The 19,811-nt window shown below is 33.2% G+C and overlaps 1 protein-coding gene across 3 annotated transcripts in view; it reads left to right on the plus strand.

Annotated features, from left to right (window-relative positions):
* The window catches only part of KRAS (KRAS proto-oncogene, GTPase), a 45,439-nt gene that overhangs the window by 22,621 nt on the left and 3,007 nt on the right, over positions 1–19,811 (plus strand). For 2 of the 3 annotated variants that reach the window (XM_027838630.1, XM_027838631.1), the window contains 2 exons: positions 3,760–3,919; positions 16,127–16,250. In XM_027838630.1, coding sequence (XP_027694431.1) covers positions 3,760–3,919; positions 16,127–16,246 — 280 coding nt within the window. In that variant the 3' untranslated portion in view covers positions 16,247–16,250. The remainder of the gene's footprint in view (positions 1–3,759; positions 3,920–16,126; positions 16,251–19,811) is intronic. The other variant, XM_027838632.1, reaches the window with a different exon arrangement.

The raw sequence follows: 19,811 nt of genomic DNA on the forward strand, positions 1-19,811 counted from the left end.
CTATAATAGGAAAATATTCATAGGGAATGCTTGAACACTACCCATTAAGGAAACTCACCACTTCATTTGGTAGCCCATTCTATTTTCAGATAGCTAATTGTTGGGAAGTTCATATACTGGGGTGATATCTGTATCCCCATAACTTCTATCTCTTGGTCCTCATTCTTTCTGTTGATATAGGACAGAACACGTTTAATAAGTCAAAATGATATCCCTTTATGTGAAAAAAACAAAACAAAACTATGTTGTACTATGTTGTCTCTAGGTCTTTTCTTTAGGCTTTACATCACTATTTAATTCTCACATGACATAATATTTAGGTCCCTCACGACTTTGGTGGCTGTCTTATGAAGTTGTTATATCCCTTCTGAAACATGTTGCCTAGAAGTGAATATACAGTATTTCAAGCCATGGTAGAGTGTAATATGTAAGACTATTACTTCCTTGATCTGGACTTGATACATATTGTGTTATGCTTTCTAAGACTGTATTATGGTTTTTAGTAGCTCTGTAACACTGCCATAACACATGTTAACAAATGACTAAAATTAAGTCTTTTTATGTAAACTTTTTAGTTATATTTTTTCATTCCTTAGTTGATTTTTTTGAACTTGTTTCGGTTACATTTTCCCTTATTTCATCTTATTATTTTCCAGCCCTTGTTCAAACATGTTGAGATTTTTTAATATGATTTTGTTATTTACTATTAATTAGCCTTGTCATCTACAGACTTGTTAAAGAATGCCTTCTATGTCTTTACCCAATTTTTTATGACAATATTGAACTTTAAAGAGCTGAGGACAGAACCCTATGGTCTCTCATTAGAGAAGTTCTGTCCAGGTGGACATTGATCAAATAATCAACACACTTTGAGTAAAGTAGTATAATCAATTGTGAGTCACAGAATTGTGGGTTTAGATCTGGGAAGTAACTTAAAGGCTGCCTAGTCCTTACTTTTACAGATGAGGAACTGAGACCAAGAGAGGTTGTCAGTCAACTAGCACTTTATTATTTATTAAGAACTATTATGCTTATTATTATTATTAATGTTATTATTATTATCCAGTCACTGAACACAAAGGCAATAAACAGTTCCTGCTCTCAGGAGCACACAGTTTACTGGCAGAGACAATATGTAAACAACTATATACAAATGATCTCTGCAGAATTAATTAGGGGTGGTCTCAGAGGGAAGATTAAGAAGGAGTAGGAATGTCTTCTTGCAGAAGGCAAGACTTTAGCTGAGGCTTGAGAGGAGGAGAGAGAAAAGTCCAGGCATAGGGGGACAAGCCACTAAAAAAAGCATATAGAGTCAGGAGGGTGAGGAGACCAAGGGTCACTAGATTTCAGAACATGTGGAGGGGAAGTAGGGTGTGAGAAGACTGGAAAGGTAAGAGGGGTCAGGATATGAAGAACTTTAAAAGCAGGGCAGGATTTTATATGTGATGCTGGAAGAACATTTTGACAGGAGGATGGATTGGAGTACGGGCAGAGACTTAAGGCAGAGAGACCACAATCAGCAAGCTATTGCTTCTTAGGCAAAGTATGAGGTGATGAGAGCCTGCACTAAGGTAGTTGCAATGTCAGAGGAGAGAAGGTGAATATATGCGAGATACTCTGAAGGCAAAATGACAGAACTTGACAATTGATTGGAGGTAGTTAAATGACTTGCCCAGTGTCACACAGTGCCTAAGGTAGGATTTGGACATGGATTTTCTTGATTCCCAAGTCTAACAAGCTATTTACTAAACTCTGTAGCCTCTCAAATATTACTTGGTCCACATTTCTCTGTCATATCCACAAGGATACTATATCAAAAGCATATTTGACAAGAATTTATTGAGTGCTTACTGAGTGCAGGGCTCAGAACTAGGTGCTGAGGGTTCAAACATAAAATGAAAAACGTGTGAATAAATCCTGGATTTCCATGGAAATAGGTCAAAATGAAACATTAGCTTATTTAAAATATACACTTCTTCCTAACCAATCCAGAAAAATCTTAGGCCCTAAAAAGATTAGTTGGAATACAAGAAATGCAGTGTCTCTTTTGTAGGTGTCAAATATTACCTAATTGTCAACTGACATAAAACTAAAATATGTAAGTGTTATAGGAAATTAATACCACCAAAGAAGAAGGTTAAAGTAACAATAACAGAAAATGTTCTTATTCAACAAGTTCACATTGTGAGGAAAGAATAATGGACTTATTTTGGAGTCACTATCAAAGAAGATAAAATCAATTAAGAGTTCACATAATGGCTTAATGCTTGGTCATTTCAAAGTTTTAAGTACAAAATTTCATTAAATGTCTTGGAATCTCCATCCTAAATATAGATGGGAAGTAGGAGCTTAGCGATGGCAATAGAGTCTTTGAATTAAAATGTCCTTAAAGAATTTGGCAAGAGAGTAAAAAACTGACAGCTTTCTAAATTCTGCTTAATAGTCCAGTGTGGTTTTGCTGTTAAGTATATTTTAATTTTACTCATTCTTTGAAAGTGGCAGTCTACATATAGTATACAGACATCTCACATAAAAGCCATTTCACAGTATTAATACATAGACTATTTTATACTCAACCACAGTGTATCACAGAATTCAGATGTAATATAATCTGCCAAGTATACAAGATAGGACTGACTGTGAGACCTGCTGCACTGTTCTAATATTATTTCACTTTACCTATGTTTTTATGGACCTCATTAACAATATTAGATGTGGTATGCTTGTATATGAAAATTCTGTCCACCACAATTCCCAAAGGAGACCAAATGGCATAGTGGAAAGGATACTAGATTTGGAATTCCCCGACCATGCTGGGAAAGAGTATAGTTGGGAAACAGATGAGGAAAGTAATGTGAGTTTTATAAAATGGGTTTGTTTAGAGTCTAATATTAGAAATTGGCATTTTCAAATTCTGGAGTACTTCCTCACCATACCATAGAAATAGCTCTTCAGAAAAGTAAAATAAAAAAAGGACACAATTCTTCTGACTCAGTCACTCATCACTTATATGTTTCTATAGTAACTATAGTACAGGAATTAAACATCGTTTCCTTATTGAAATTATGTTGAAACATCAAGCCAAAAAAAGCCCATTTAAAAATAATGTGACCGCCTCACCCCAACCCTTAACCCCCCAAAAAACAAAACTTCAGGTTAAAGGGCTTTTAGCAGGTATTGAGCTTTGGAGCGTGTAAAGATTATTCAAGAATTTGACCATCATTTCATTTTGGGGCAGGGACATGGGAAAAATGAATAAAGCTTTTACTACTTATTGTTTTTTAGGCATAAACTTAAGTGCTGTTTACATTTTGAAGTAATGCATTTTAAAATTAAAGCTTATGTTCTAGACAATTTTTAGATATATTGAGTTTGTTCGGAATTTTCCATTTTTTCATTGTATTTCTTTCAGTATATTTTTTGGTTTGAAGTAACAAAATTATAGCTTTGGAATTCTTTTGTTTGGAAGTAGTTATTTTAAAATGAAGATTCCCCCACCCCCATGTCTCTCTTCCTTACCCTTTCTCCTTTTAGAAAATTTTTGTAATACAAAAATATCTGAATCAATTTTGAATGCTTTATTCAAACTAAGCAAGGAAAAATAAGAATTTGTTCTATGGAGAAAATGGGGATTATAATCAGTTTTCAGCCTTATTATACATACTTGAGTTAACTTTTTTTTAAACAAGTATTAGAAGATTTTTCCTTCTGCTTAAATGTCTCTGATATAACATGGATTTTTTTCTTTTCCTACCTTAGAGAACAAATAAAAAGAGTTAAAGATTCTGAAGATGTACCCATGGTCCTTGTAGGAAATAAATGTGATTTACCTTCCAGAACAGTAGATACAAAACAAGCTCAGGACTTAGCAAGAAATTATGGAATTCCTTTCATTGAAACATCGGCAAAAACAAGACAGGTAAGTAAAACCACAACAAACAGAAAACTACTTGCTAAGACTGGAAAGTGTTATCTACATCAATTCACATCTATCATTATCTATTGCCTAGTGTAAATTGTGATTAAATTCAGCTTTGGTGGATTAATAAATGAACATACTGCTTAAAATAGCTGATGCTTAAATTAATCCTTTTATATGGAAATCCATGGATTTTCTTTCCTCTAACCTAGAAAACCAGTAATCTGTTCAAATAAAAAAGAATAATATCTACATACAGGGGTCTCTATTCTATGGATAGGAGTGTAAAACTAAATTCGAGTACTTATATTTTCACATATCGCTTAATTGAGCACTCCAGTGTGCTTAATGTTAAAGATTCAAGTGTATTATTCTAAGAGCTCTGGAAGTTTTAACTTGGAGATCTTCTGTTCTCTACTGGTGCTTCTAGAGACAATGTAATACATGTTTGTAGACAGGGTTTTCAATTCCATTATATTTAAAAATATTTTACTTTTCCCTTGATAGAAGTTAGTTGAGGGAAGCAGAGATTTTTAAAGCAAGGGATATTTAAAAATAATTTCACAGAATTAGTCGTTGCTTTGTCCTGATAAATTGAATGTGAAGATTTACACTCAAAATTATATACATAAAGTATTGTTGTCAAACTTTCAGTTAGAGCAGTATTAACAGCTATAAAAGTTACATTTAGTATAATATAAAACAAATTCTTACAGGGTTGTATAAAGTAAAAATTTGCTAAAATATTTAAAATGGACATATCCATAGGATATAAAATACAGAGAAAGCTCTTAAAATGAATAATAAAATTAACAAAGTGAAAATATTACATTGCTTGTAGTGTCTACATAGATGGCTTGAAAAATTTATATACTAAGAATTCAAAATCAGATTCATTTTATCAAGCAAAAATTATATTTTTTAGATCATTATACATTATAACAGTTAAAGGTTTTTTAGAAAATTTCTATTTACTTATTTAGACTTAATAGCAAAATTTCAGACCATTTTGGGTCACATGTAAAGTGCCTGATTTACATAGGTTCAGAAAGTATTTGCAGAACTATGTGCTTAGGTCTTCAAGGTCTTTAAGAAGAAGCATATGTTATTAGAGAGACTACACATAAGCATCAGTTAAATAAAAATATAAGATAGCATGTGATTGTGCTAAAGGGAATGGTACCAAAAGTAAGTGCTTTAGGATTTCAGAGAATTTAGTTTAGCATGGCAAGACACAGAATCTCTCGTTGCCCCCAAGACACTCTCTTAAATTGCCTGGCTGCATTGGGGAAAGAGTTTTCTTACACTGTATTTCTTTCAGTGATCAAATGGCAGGTTCAAAGATAGAAACAAAAAAAATTTATTGTGGGGAAGGCTATCCTGAATGATGTGAAACTTGAATTATTTCATGTTTTGCAAATAAAATAGAGTGTTCTTTTTGTGGCATTCAGCATGTTTCTTCAGTTCTACTTCTTCTAAATACTTTTATGTGATAACAAATACCTTGGGAGAAAACTCATATTTCATGATCAAAGTAGTAAAACTAAGAAACAAGTACAATATTAGGAATTCTCTTTCATAGAATCAAATTTTTTTAACCAAAAATATGTAATTTTTTTTTGCATTTCTATATTCTGTTACAATTATTTGGTATAGTATCAACTTCACTTTAATGAAATTTTGCTGTCTGTCCGTACTAGGGCTGTAGTCACTTAGGGGCATTTGGGGATATAGCCTCCTCTACTTCCTTACTTTCTTCCAGAGTAGAATGTAAGCTCCTTTAGGGCAGCAGCTGTTTTTTTTTTTTTTAAATTTTTGTATCCTAGCTTAGAACCTAGTTTAGTGCTTTGTGCACAGTAGATACTTAATACTTTTTTAATTGAATTTAATTATGAGGTAGTGAAGAACTACAGCACCAGTCTGAGGACTGACTGATCTTGTGTTGCTTTGAGTTTAGAACGTTATAAGGACACTTGGACCTATAGATTAAGTTACTAGTAGTGAATTTACTACTTATTAGCTATGTGACCACAGCCATGTAAGTTAATATCTCTAGGAGGAGTATAAGTTTCATTTAAAATGATGGAATGAACTAGATTTTTCTAAAACTTCTTTCACGTCACATGTATTGTGTTCTTCAACATTTCCACTAGTGTTCTTTTATCCCCTATGATGACCTGGCTGTATTGGCCATCGGCAGCTGGCCAACCAGTCACGATGGAACAATTAAGTAAAATTGTTGCTTGGAGTAATGTGGATTGACACCTCAGTCAAATCAGTGACATTAATGGAGAGGGAGGTCTCTCTCCCAGAGAAAAATTCATGTACATAGACTTGCTGTGATTATATTACTAGATATAGAACAAAGGAAACTTGGTTCCCGGTCTAGCTGCTTTTAGAGCAGTAACATTCTTTTCCAAAGAGAGGGAGATTTTGTTTTATCACTTAAACTTTAAAAGGCTTTTTGGAGCAATAAGCATGTATCTTCCCACTTTATAGACAAGAAAGGTGAAGGGTCATAGACTTGCCTAATATTTTACAGGGCTACAAATCAAAGGCAGGAAAAAAGGGAAACAGTTTTAATTCCCAGAAGGGAGCCCCTGACTTAACTCTTGGTAATAGCAAGTTAATGACTGATAAGATGAAGCAGAACATCTAATGCCCCATTTTCTTCTTCCCAAATTGTTACATATCACTTCATTTTGTGATAATCAGTTGAAATTTTTAGTTAAAGTATTATGGTATTCATATTTTATTTTAAAATATCCATTTTTCTTTAATATGTGATTATACATTTTTCTGTGTTTTTATGAAGTTTGAAGGCCAAAATTTCTTGAGCGTGAACATATCTCTGATTGATAATAGAAATTGGTGGGAAGGTAGGATTGATTTAACAGCACTTACCTTAGATATTTTAAGAATCTCATAATGAATAACTACTTTGCTACCTAAATCTGTTTTTGACATCTGCTTTTATTGAACATTTCTTAACTATACCCTGATTCTTAAACTTTTAAACATTTATATTGGTAAGCTATAAATTTGATCTTTGATTTATTATATTTGACCTTGATGATTTCCTTAGAAATTACCTTGTGAAAAATTTACTTAGTCATAAAAATATCATTTGAATCTAATTTGAGGTCTCTTTTTAGTATATCTTGTCAGGAGATTTTGAAGAGGTATTCTAAAAATACTTGTAGAGAGTTTAAAATGTGACATATGAATCTTATAACAAAGTTAAAGACATACAGCTTTCAATAATAGTAATATTGTAGTTCCTGTGTGCAAAGTCTTGTACTAGGTACTTTTCCCCTTATAGGTTGCATTTTTTGATTCATACATTTCGATAACTTAAATATCCTACTCTTTATTCTATCACTCACAAAAGGGTACTATCTTGCTACATGCCTTAATTTTTTATGTGTATTTTTGGGTTTTAAATTTAGTGTGTATGTACCGTTAATAAATAGCATAGGGATAGGGATCAGACCTATGATTTCATTGTTATACAGCAGTGGTGTCAAACTCAAATAGAAACAAGGGCCACTAAAACATTCATAAGGATCCTTGTGAGCTGCATATTGTTTTAGAAAACCACATATTAGCATTTAAATATTTCTCAGTTACTTTTAATCTGGCTGTGACTGCCGATTGCAGGCCATGTGTTTGATACCTCTGACATAGGGAACCTCCTAGGTCAGGAAACAAACTCCCTTCACCATTGCAGGTCAGTACCTTCTTTGCAACTGACAGCTATCTTTAGAGTTGCCCAGTGCCCAGAACGACTTTGAGAAACTTGTCTAAGGTCACATAGCCAGGGCATCATAAGAGTCAGGACTCAAATCCAGGTTTTCCCAGTTTGGAGGACAACTTTATCCCTCATATCCCACCCTATTATTGATAATAGGTATAATGTATTAGCTAACAAATTAGACTTAGGTTGCATATTTAGGTGAAGAGCATTAATTTTGAGTGGTTAAATTTCTGACAGATTATGTGTTTAAATGAAGGTCTTATAGCAAGTAGAATAATAGAAAAACAGGTCAAACTTTCTACTCAACTTTTTATAGGTTAGCATTTGTGATTTTGAATTGAATATTTCTAAAAGTAGATATTTAAGCATATAATACATTTTCCCCCTTTTATTTAATATTGATGATGTGCATGAGAAATTCTTAATAAATTAGTGAAATTTGAAAAGATAATGATCATACAAGATGCTTTCCATCCATTATGTTATTTTAGGCAATGTTTAAAATGTTCACTAAATAGCCAAAATGTTTTAAACTAATATTAATGTATAGTTCATAAATATATAATTATTAGAGTCAGCTAAGTGGCAAAGCTCTGGATCTGAATTTAGGAAGGACCTGAATTTAAATTTAACCCCTTAACATTTAATAGGTGTGTAACCCTGGGTAAGTCCCTTAACCTATCTGCCTCAGACTCTTTAACTGTAAAATGGGGATAATAATAGCACCTGCCTTCCAGAATTGTTGTGAGGATAAAATGAGATTTTTGTAAAGCAGTTTGTAAACCTTAAAGCTCTGTATAAATGCTAGCTATTATCATTACAATTATAATTTTATTTTAAAAGTAATGATTTAAAGCTAAAATTACATTTTATATAATAGTTCTTTCATTGTGTGTGTACACTTAAACACACACATATACAATGGCCTCAGATATTGTCCTTACCAATAATACCTAAAATATGGTTAATAAGGAAAGTAAACTAGAAATTCTAAGGCAATTTTTATTTCAGGTATCAATGGTATGAAACCTATGACTAGAATATAGTTCAGGAAATCCAGAAGAAACCATTTAGGTAAAAGGGTAGTATAGGCATAGATGGAATAGAACTGAGATTAAAAAGTGAAAAAGTATGGTGGAGAATTTTGGGGTAAAGAAAATAGAGACAGAAACAAATGTTACTGTTCTTGAAGTGTACTAGGGACTAACAAAATAGAAGAAAAGTTGAGCTGTTCAGGAAAGAGGTGGCAGGAAGGCTTGATACAGTACTGATGGTAGAACTTTGATATTATGGATACTTGTTGCACCTTTCTGCTCAAAGTTGCTAATAATTTCTTAATTTCCTTAATGAGAATTTTAACCTCCCCAAATTGGATGAACCAGTGAGGGCTACTCATATTCCGAATCTGGTTTTCATCAGAAAGAAGTAACTTGTTCATAGAGTGGAAATGATGGGAAACTGGCAGAAATGATGAACTTCATCTTGGAATTTTTGGTGGAGAGAAAAGCCAGCCTTGTTCCATGTGTACCTCAGATTTTAGGAGAGCAAATTTCTGAAGATTAAGGGAAAGGATAGGTTGGATGCACTGCAATTTTATAGAGGAATTCATATCATAAAGCAATGAGTAACTAATTACATGAAAACAATTCTGAAGAAGATAAGTTGTCCAAAATTTGATCATTGTAGATGTGTAGAGAATTTATTGCCCAATTTAGATTTTTTTTTTTGAAAGCATCATATAGGAGAGGCAGCATAGTATTCAGAGTTGTGGATAGCTGTCCTTTGGTATTGTAAGATGTGTTTGCCAAGTCATTGTTAGTGATAGTCTTTGAAAGTTAGTGAAAATAAGAGTACCTAGTACTGGAGGTAGCCAAATGATAAGAAAATAGGCCCAAATGAGAAAAGTTACCTGTCCAAGGTCACACAAGGTGACATTGTTTGGATTCAAAACCAGCTCCTCTGATTCTAATACAGCTCACTTTCCAAAGGTACCTTTTCATTTTTAAAAATTACAACTGAGAGTAAGCTTCAGTTAAGTGCTAATAAGTCAGCTAGTCTTCCCTTGAACAAAGGGTACTTGCCCATGCCTTCTGGCATAAGCAGATTGAAAGGTAAGGAATAGAGCCATAGGTGGGTATCATAAAGCAGGGCTTCTGAAACTCTTTCTATTCGCAACCCCTTTAGCGCTTCTTAAATTTATTCAGTTACATTGAAGTACTAAGCATCTAATAAGTGTAAGACATTGTGGCTAGGTGGTAGGGGTATAAAAAAGAAAGCATAGTCCCTCTTAAGGAGATTATGATCCAATAGGAATTGAGAGAGATACAGTCATGGACCCTGCCCTTGGGAAACCTCCACTTTTTAAACTGTGCCCAGATACTTCAGATGTAGGTACACTCTAGACCTGTCTATTAAAGACAAGATGCTTCAGGATATCTGTGATCTCATGAGTATTCTCCTCTAGGTGGACAATGCCCTCTTAGGTACCCATCCACAGGAGGTCCACTCAATGTGCTGAGGGATGTTGCTTGAGTTTTCTTGACATTGCATGGATAGATACCAGTGGACCATAAGCTGATGACCATCAGTCATCCTTGCCTTTCATTAATGTGATCAGACTTTTTCTCTCTCCAGTCATACCTCTGCTTTTCCTGTGCAATTCAAAAAAAAAATGAAAAGTTTCTTATAAAAATCTTTACAATTTCCATTTTTCATCTGTTGATTGTCTTCTGTCTAGTTTCATCCTTGAATGCCCACAGGATGACATATATTGCTTAGTTTGATCTCTCGCCAAGCTTTTTATAAACTAACTTTTCCAGTTATTGTTTCTTGCTATTTTATGAGGTGGTTCTCTTCATAATCTTCCATCATCTTAAAATTTACAAAAAAGTTTAAGAAACAAGAATCAATAGCTGTGTGACCCCGGGCGAGTCACTTAACCCCAAATGCCTCACAAAAAAAAAGAAGAAACAAGAATCAGTGTTTCCCTTGGCTACCCTTTCTCCTCTCGAAGAGAAAGTATATGATGGTGGAAAGTTCTTCAAATAAAGGCCAGATGGTCCCATTATCAGGGATATCATAGTGGTGATACTTATTGAAGTGTGGGTCAGTCTATAGGGTCTCTGAAATAATTTCCAACTCTGAATATTTTTTTGATTCTTGACTATATAGCTGCATGTATGTATGCTGTGTGTATATATATTACATATATAGATATAAATATGTTGCCATATTTAATAATTTATTTCTATATTGAGACAGCAAGAATAGGAATATGAAAGGTTATGTTATTACTACTATAAAAAAGAGGTTGTAACATATGAGGATACTCACACTGCCCCTGATGCATCAACTAGCTGGGCGGAAAACCAGTTTCTAGAGAAAGGCAGTTGCTGGTGTCCTGAGTTTTATTGCATTTAGATAGGGGAAAGGAAGGAGTAAGTTCAAGGCCCTTGAAGGGAGGATAAAAGGGGGAAATCAGACTCCTCCTTCTCTCTCAACACACACATATACACACTCACTGTTGCGGAGCAATATACACATATATACATACATTGCTAATGTTGATTAGATGAGGCCTGGCTCTTTCAGGGTATCTATCTAATTAGGCAGCTAATGCTAGATTATCCTGGCCCACCTGGGTCAATATGTGGTAATGCTAGAAGCAGCAGCTGTTGAAACTAATACTGGAACTCTTGGAGTCAGTTATTATGCCAAACAAGTGGGTATTCTCAGTAAAGAGGATTACAAGCCTAATCAAACACTTTCATTTAATTTCAATTTTGAAATTCTAGGAAAATAATTTTTTTAAAGTTAAAATGTCAAGTTGTTTACTCTTCATAGGGTTATGGTTCATTTTCAAGTGATTAAAGTTAATTAAAAAATACTCATTACAAAATTGTTTGAATTATATTTTAAAAGGAAAGTAATCATTGCCAATGACAAATAAGAAAATCCTCAGGTATTAAATTCCTGTAACTTAATAGAAGCAGCTATAAATTTTGTTCATTAGATTAAAATTTAGCATTATAGCTCTAGGGCTGAAAGGGACCTCAGAAGCCTTGAATGTTTCTTGGTAGCATGGGAGCCCCCTTACTTCTTAAAGTCAGTCACCAAGCATTTGTGTATCAAGTACCTACTGTGTACCAGGCTCTGTGATGGGCTCTGGAGATAGACACTATCTTCAGTTGTAAAGAGCTTAAAAACGAGTTTTGTATTCAGGCATCAAAATATGGATGGAGACCTTAGGAGGCGTCTGTATGTGGTTTTTTGGGGGTGGGGTTGTGGGGTGATGGTATTGGTTTTGAGTGTGTGTATACATGTAACTATTTTCTTTGATCATCCTCTAAGGAAGTATTTGTTTAGTGTAGGTGCAGCGTTTTAACAATTAAAGTTCATAATGTAGCACATATGGCATTATTTAGATTAGTTAAATAATTTATTAAGTGCTTACAGTGTACCAGGCACTTTGCCAGGCTCTAAGAATGCAAATACAAGCAAAAACAAAGACAGTCTCAGTCCTCAATGAGAACACATAAAAGGGAACTATAGGAGGTGGTGGTGGGGTTGGGAGGGTATCCTGTGCAGGGGAAAGTGAAAAAGTAGTCTGGGGGGTCAGGAGCAGATTTTGGTTAGGAGTACATATGGCTAGTGTGGCTATTTCTAATATGGAGGTTCCAGGAGGAACTCTCCAATCAGAGGAGGCAGCAGGGGGCAGAGGTGGAAAAGTAGAAAAAAAATGGAGGTAATTTGTGACTATTTATTTTGAAATGTGGAAGTATGTATTTCTCAAGTCTTCTAAGTTTAAGACAGTTTCAGCACCAAAGGGTGGTTACGTCTTAAAACTGCTTTTTAAAAACAAGTAATAGTTTTCTCTTTGAGTATTTTCATACCCACTAATACATATAAAATTGGTCTATTCTTTACTCTTCTCTCTCTAACCCCCAGCAGCTTGCCTCTATTTTTCCCAATCTATCATCCATATATCTTCCAAATTGATATATCTAAAGCACAGTCCTGATCATGCCATTCAAACTGGAAAACATCTTCCCCATTTAGACCAAGGATACTATCTTTCAGGTTAGTAAACTAGGAATAATCCTTGGTTACATCTCCTTCCCCATGTCTAATCAGCTGCTGGGTCTTAATGATTCTACATCTATAATACTGCTTGTGTCAATTCCCTCTCTTTTTGCTTACAAGGTCACTATCTTAATTCAGATTTTCATTGTGTCTCACCTGGACTGTTGCAGTATCTTTTATTTTTTCTTTTTGCTAGGCAGTGGGGTTAAGTGATTTGCCCAGGGTCACACATCTACTAAGTGTCAAGTGTGAGGCCAGATTTGAACTCGGGTCCTCCTGACTCCAGGGCCAGTGCTCTATCCATTGTGCCACCTAGCCGCCCTGCTGAAGCATCTTAAATGGCTTCTCTGTCTCCAGTCTCTTCCTTCGCTAACACATTCTCTTCACAGCTGACAAATTACTCCTGAAAAATAGGTCTAACCATGTCATTTTCCTACTCAAAAACACTCTGTGACTTACTATTGCCACAAGGATAAAATACAAATTCTTTATCTTGGAATTTATAGCTCTCCTTAATCTAGCACTCAATTTACTTTTTCTGTCACCACACTGCAGCTAAAATAGCATAACATCAGTTTTTCTGAACTTACTATATGCCATCTTCCATCTCTTTCTACCCTCCTTCACACCCCTAATAAAGTCACTGCACATCACTCAAGGTTCTTAACTGCCACTTTCTACATGAAACCTTTCTGGATCTTCCCCACCTTTCTCCCCAAATGATCTAGTATGTACTCACTCATGGACATGCTGAATCCCCAGTAGACTAGAAGTTACTTGAAGTCAGGGACTTTGATTTTTTTTCTTGTATCCTCTAGGCCTAGTGTAGTTCCTTGAACATAGTAGGCACTAAATATAATTTAAATGGACACACTTAGAGACACTTAGATGATATCTTTATCAACAACAGCAAAATGTGGGGTGTATTTTGGTCTGATCTCAGACTTTAGCCTATGGAAACAATAAGTTAAAATTAATTGTTCAGTCTCTTGAAGTGTTTACTTCACAAGGTATCATTTCCTTCTAGCTTACTTTTTATGTCACTTATATTGAAATGAAAGGATTATTTGACTTGTGTATTATGTAATAAGAAAATTTCTAATCTTATTTATCTTTTTTGTAAATTGCTCCTTTGAAAGGAAACATGGTACATACAACTGGTTTTAAAATTCCAATAAATAGAAAATTTTAAATATGTTGTATAAGATTTATTACAAGTCCTTGGAATATGAACATTTGCCACTTTGTAAGTATATACAATACTTTGTTATGAATATCAGAACTTAGTTAAATATAAACTAATGGAAGGAATCACAAGGAAATACATTAAATAGATAATTCACATCTCTGTGAGGTCAGTTGGTTAATCTTAAAATCAACATAAAAGAGATATTAAGTAATATTTAAGAAAGGAAATTGTAGCTAATTGGATCTTTAAATTACAATTTATTTTCAGATTGATAAAGTAAACATTCTCTTGATAATAAAATTCATTCTGAAATAATGACCTCCCAATGATGATAATCTTAGTTATAATTCTAATAATGAATTCTTTGGTGGTGGTGGTGGTAATTTCTTTTGAATTAATATCTTCCTATTCTCTCTGCATTGTTAGAACCAAAATTGCACCTTTATTTAATGGTGATGGGTATGTTTGTGCTAAAAAAAAAAAATAAAATCAAGCACTCAATCTAAATCAAGTAGTAATCATTTTATGTTCTTGCTGCAGAATACGAAGAGCACAAAGTTCTGTGATTGTTTTTTTTTCATAGCATTTATTCTGGCAGCTACAAATAGGTCCTGAAAATGATTTATTTTCCTTTTGATGGGAATAAAAATTTAATTTTTTTAACTTATCAAGAAAATGAGCTTTTACTTGTTTTTTTTGAAAGTATTTGAATTTTTCAAGTTCGTTATCTTCTTGAGTTTTAAGTGAAAAGATTTATAAGTCAAAAAATTCTTTGTAAAAAGAATAAGTACCTTATTTTAAAATTGAAGATCTAATCATCTTATTTTCTTCATGATAATTTTAATTAAAAAAAATATTCTTGCCCCTTGAAGGAATTAATTATAAGTATAAAACTAATCACAGAAAATAGAACCATTACAATTAAAAATGGGGAAACCTACATTTATAGAATTTTGTTCAGGTTTTATTTGACTTTAGTCTAAGTTGTATTTAAGGAAAGGCTGAACACCTTTTTGGGCAAAGTGTAGTTTTGTTTGAAGAGAAAAGTGTAATTAATCTCAATATACAATAAATCAGATTTATTATTTACAAGACTCACTAAAATATTTGGAATCTTATAGAAACTTCAGTAAAGTTCTAAGGTTTTAGAAGCTTTCATTCTGAAAAACAGAAGGTAAAACTTGTATTTGGTAAATTACAAAGTTAATTACAGTTTTACCAGTATGATTTAAATTTCTTCTGCAGTAGTATAGGCTGCCTTCTTGGGATGGACCCACCTTAATTTATCACCCTGTTCCTTTTGGCACTTCCTGAATTTTTTTTTTTTTTTGGTAGAAAAAACTTGAAAGCACATCTGTGAATCCCTCTTGCCACATACTGTGTTTTCTCTCAGTACGCTCTGAATTCTAGGACATCACTACATTCAATAGAATAGATGGAAAATAAGAATAAATGAATAACAGCTTTTGTAAAGTGAATTAAGGTTTGTAAAGTGCTATACATATGTTGTTGAATGGGTTACATCCTCCAGATTTATTTTTAAGACTTTATTGAAGATAACTTGTTTTATTTAAAACTGATTAAATTCTCAAGTATTTCTAGCTATGGCTAGACTGTAGATGTATAATATTGAGTGCTATATCTGTCCATCCCAGGCACTAATTTAGTTTGGAGTACTTTTTGAAAAATAAAAACTATAAAAATGAACACCAAAATTAGACCAAAATCAGTGGCAGAATTATGAATTATTTTTTCTAAGTCCAAATGGGCATAATGACTGCTACTATACTACAAATCATATAAAATATACTTCACACAGAATAGAGAATACTTTTTAATTTTTGTGTTTAAAAATGACTTTTCCTAAGTTTGCATTAATACTTAGTAAAGGGGAAATACACATACATATACATTGAGTTTACTGGTTTTGATAAACTCTTCTCCCATCCATACAGATTTTGCTAAGCAATGTTAAGCAGCTCTTAAAATAATCCAGTATTCTTGCTTAGATGGGAAAACTGTCCCTTCCCTTTTAAAAAACTGGTGAATGATGTGTTGTCCTATTTTTTTTTTTAACAAGTGAAGCTCACTTATTCAATTTTTATTCCACATGGTTATCCCAATAAATTATTTTTAGCAATGAAACAAACCTTTAAAGGAGTTGTGTTTTACAATGCAGAGAGTGGAGGATGCTTTTTATACATTGGTGAGAGAGATTCGGCAATACAGATTGAAAAAAATCACCAAAGAAGAAAAGACTCCTGGCTGTGTGAAAATTAAAAAATGCATTGTAATGTAATCTGGTAAGTTGAGCAAATTAAATTTTGGCAGAAAGCTGATGGTCTTTTAAAGGTAACATAGTTTATAAACTCTTAAAACTGCAACTCTTAAAACTGCTTACAGCAGTTATATATCAAAATGCTTATAGGTTTATGGCATTCTAATTTGAAGTATAATATAAAAATGTTTACTTTCACTTTTGGGGGGGGGGTGGTTAGGCAATGGGGTTAAGTGACTTGCCCAGGGTCACAAAGCTAGTAAGTGTCAAGTGTCTGAGGCTGGATTAACTCCAGGGTTGGTGTTCTATCCACTGCCACCACCTGGCTACCCCCTTACTTTCACTTTTTAAAGTAGTTCTAAATTCAAACTACGCAGGAAACATATGATAGAAAACTTGTTTTTTCTTAAAAGCTCAATTGTGATTGGACCATAGTTTTCTCATCTGTAAAATGTGGGCATCGGAGTATAAATCATAAATGTAGACAGAGCTGGATGAGACCTGAAAGACTGTAACGAAAATGTCCTTACAGATGAGTAAACTGGGGCTTGGCTTGCCCGAGGCCACATCTTGTTAATGTCTTTGTTGATCAGATTGAGTTAGATGATGTGAAATTTACAAAAAAGTTCTATGATTTCCTTAAGGTTATTCGTTTTGTAATATTTTTTGGGCACAAGTGAGAAGGGAATTTACAATTCTGAATTTAGTATGTTGTTTATTAGACTGAATATCAGTCATTTGTGATCTGTATTCTAGGGACTTGGAAAGAGTTAAACCTCCAAAAGGTAACAAGTGTACTCTCTTAACTGTAGGATCAAGTCCAGTGTATACATTAGTCTAAGTGTAAATATAAAATAGTATAGCATCTTATGCATAGGTGGTACTAGCTAAATGTTGCTGACATTGAACTCTGAAACCAAAAATGCCTGCCTTTTCGGGGGAAAAAATGGTAAAATTCATTTATTAAAGCTCTTGTTACTATTGGGCACCAGGAATAGAAATCTTTTGATGAAATTATTTTCTAATTAAGGTGAAGAAAACTAATCTTTTCCTTCTGTTTCTAAGTGTTGATTTAAATAAATTCCTTAGAGGTAGTCTTTTTATTAGTCATTTGTCATAAAAACATATAAAAATGTATATGGGACAACCAAAGTGCCCTTGAGATGCCTTGCCTCATGGTGTAGGGGTGAACCTGGGTTCGTGAAGACTATGCCAGCAGAGCACAAGTTGGAAAGGCTTCAGGTAGATGCCTGGTGGCCAAATATATGTGTTGTCTAACTAGTCTAGTTAAATTCAGGAAGACTGATAATAGTTTTGGGCACAGCAACTCTAAAAAACCACTTAAGTCACAGGAATTATGACTTGCATTAGTGGAGAGAGTGCTCAAACTGAGAAAGTCACAGTTTGTTGAAGTCTTGAAATATTTTATACGTATAACAGTTTAACGTGTTAAAAAGTTAATGTGACACTTTAATTATTGCTTGAATATTGAATTTCCTATATGCATTTGGACACTACTAAGAAATGTCATAGTTACTAACAATATTTGTTAAATGCTTAGTATCAGCTAAAGTACTGTATTAAGTGTTGGGGATACAAATAGAAAAGACAGTCTCTGCTGTCAAGGAGCTTACAATCTAATAAGAGGAGACCACACACATAGGGATGGTTCAGCTTCAAGGGAGGTGGAAAGAAGCTCCATGGTACTTGTGTAGCAGCAAAGCAGACGAGGAAAAATAGACGGAGTACAAAGCTTTAATCAAAGCTATGTTTTAGTGCTATTATATTTTAAATGTCAGTGTTGAATTTTGGAAGCATTTTTTCCCTTTTTATATTTCTATTTTTCTTTACATTGCTCCTTTATTTGACCTGGTACAACTTGATCTGTTGAAATTAGTTGAGTACTAAGTTGCCTTGGATACCTATTGAATATTTTCTAAAGCTTAATTGCATACTTTTTCTTTACTGTTTGTTAGTAATGTTATAGCCCAAAGTGAAAGTTTTAAAGCTACCAGAAACCTTCAGTGGAACTTGTAGGTTCTTATTGCTTTTGAACATATTGTCATCATTGCTGAATATAGAAAGGTAGACTACTTGTCTGCCACTAACTGAATTACCTTGGGCAAGCCACTTATCAATCACTGTTTCCTGCCATGTAATAATGATACCTACTTGCCTCTACCCAAGTATATTGTTAAGGTTAATGTAACCTGAAAGAACAGACACTGACTGAAATAATTATTCTTACTATTACTGTTAACATAGCTGAAAGAATCTCAGTAATACACTGTATTAAATGTCAAACTCAACATCTTGGAATATGTTCTGTGACCTTTTATATAACAGAAGGTAGTAAAAAATGGTAGAAATTAAAACTTTCATTAAATAAAGTCAAGTAATTTATAAATTTGCCAAAACATTTAATAAACACTAAGATGATTTCATTCTTATAATGGCTTGACTTAGATTTAATGTTAGATTTTTATTCCTACGGCTCCCTCTAGTGTCTGGCTTTGAAGTATTTATGTTTGTGTTTTATAACATTTTCAAGTTTATCTAATTAATAATTTACATTCCATTTTATACTAATTTAATTTTTAATAGTAGCAAAGTGAACAGGTATAAATGTTAATTGATTATAAGAAACTGTTGGTAATTTTTGGGGGGAGAGGGGGTGGTATCAGCGAGCTGTGTTCCATGTTTTAGATTGTTGTTTTCAGCATTCTTATAGTATGCTGTTTTGCTATTCAGTTAAATAATTCATTAGGTTATAAAATGTTACATATTGAATTCCATTTTAACTGATTTTCTTTTCTTTTACCACCCTCTGTTATCAAGTAGAGCACTCTGTAGGATGTGCATATTTGAGGAACCTGATGTGTTACATGTCATTTAAAAATATAGTTGCTTTCTAGTATATATAAACTAAGAGCACTATGATTCTCTTCCTAAGGTTATTTTAACTGATTTTTAAAGTACATAAAAATTTTACTGAAAATATATGTATTATTTTACTTAGCAAATGCTTTGCATTTGTTTTATCTATTAAATTGATTTTGGATGAAAGTATGTTAAAGAACATTTGCATGAGGTCTAAAATTCAGGGATGATTGAGATTTAACACATAAATACATTTAGACTCTTAATATTTACAAATGAGGTCAATTATAGTGATGATTCTTCTTGTTATCAAGGTTCTTGTTTTAGTTATTTGTCACTTAAAAACTTAGATCTTGATTACAATTATCCTTTTGTAAAAATTCAAGCATACTATATTCGTGGTAGGCAGTGATGATGTTTCTGAAAAAAGTAACCTTTTTCAAACAAACTATTATACCTTAAGTGCAAAGATCACCTCAATATATCAACACTATTAATAATTTCGCTTATCTTTTTGTTCCTTTTGATGTTTTAACCAGGCGTACATACATACAAGTATAAGTGCTCTCATCTGAAATTATGAAAAAGGGAAATAACCCTAAAAGTATGAAAAAATAATATTTCAAAATCTTAAAGTGCTTATGTATATTTTTCCATACACAAACATAAAAGTTCTTTACACAGCTTCAATCTTAATGTTTCCATC

The sequence above is a fragment of the Vombatus ursinus genome, unplaced genomic scaffold (genome assembly GCF_900497805.2).
Source record: "Vombatus ursinus unplaced genomic scaffold, bare-nosed wombat genome assembly UNPS02014830.1, whole genome shotgun sequence".
In the NCBI taxonomy this organism is placed as follows: Eukaryota; Metazoa; Chordata; class Mammalia; order Diprotodontia; family Vombatidae; genus Vombatus; species Vombatus ursinus.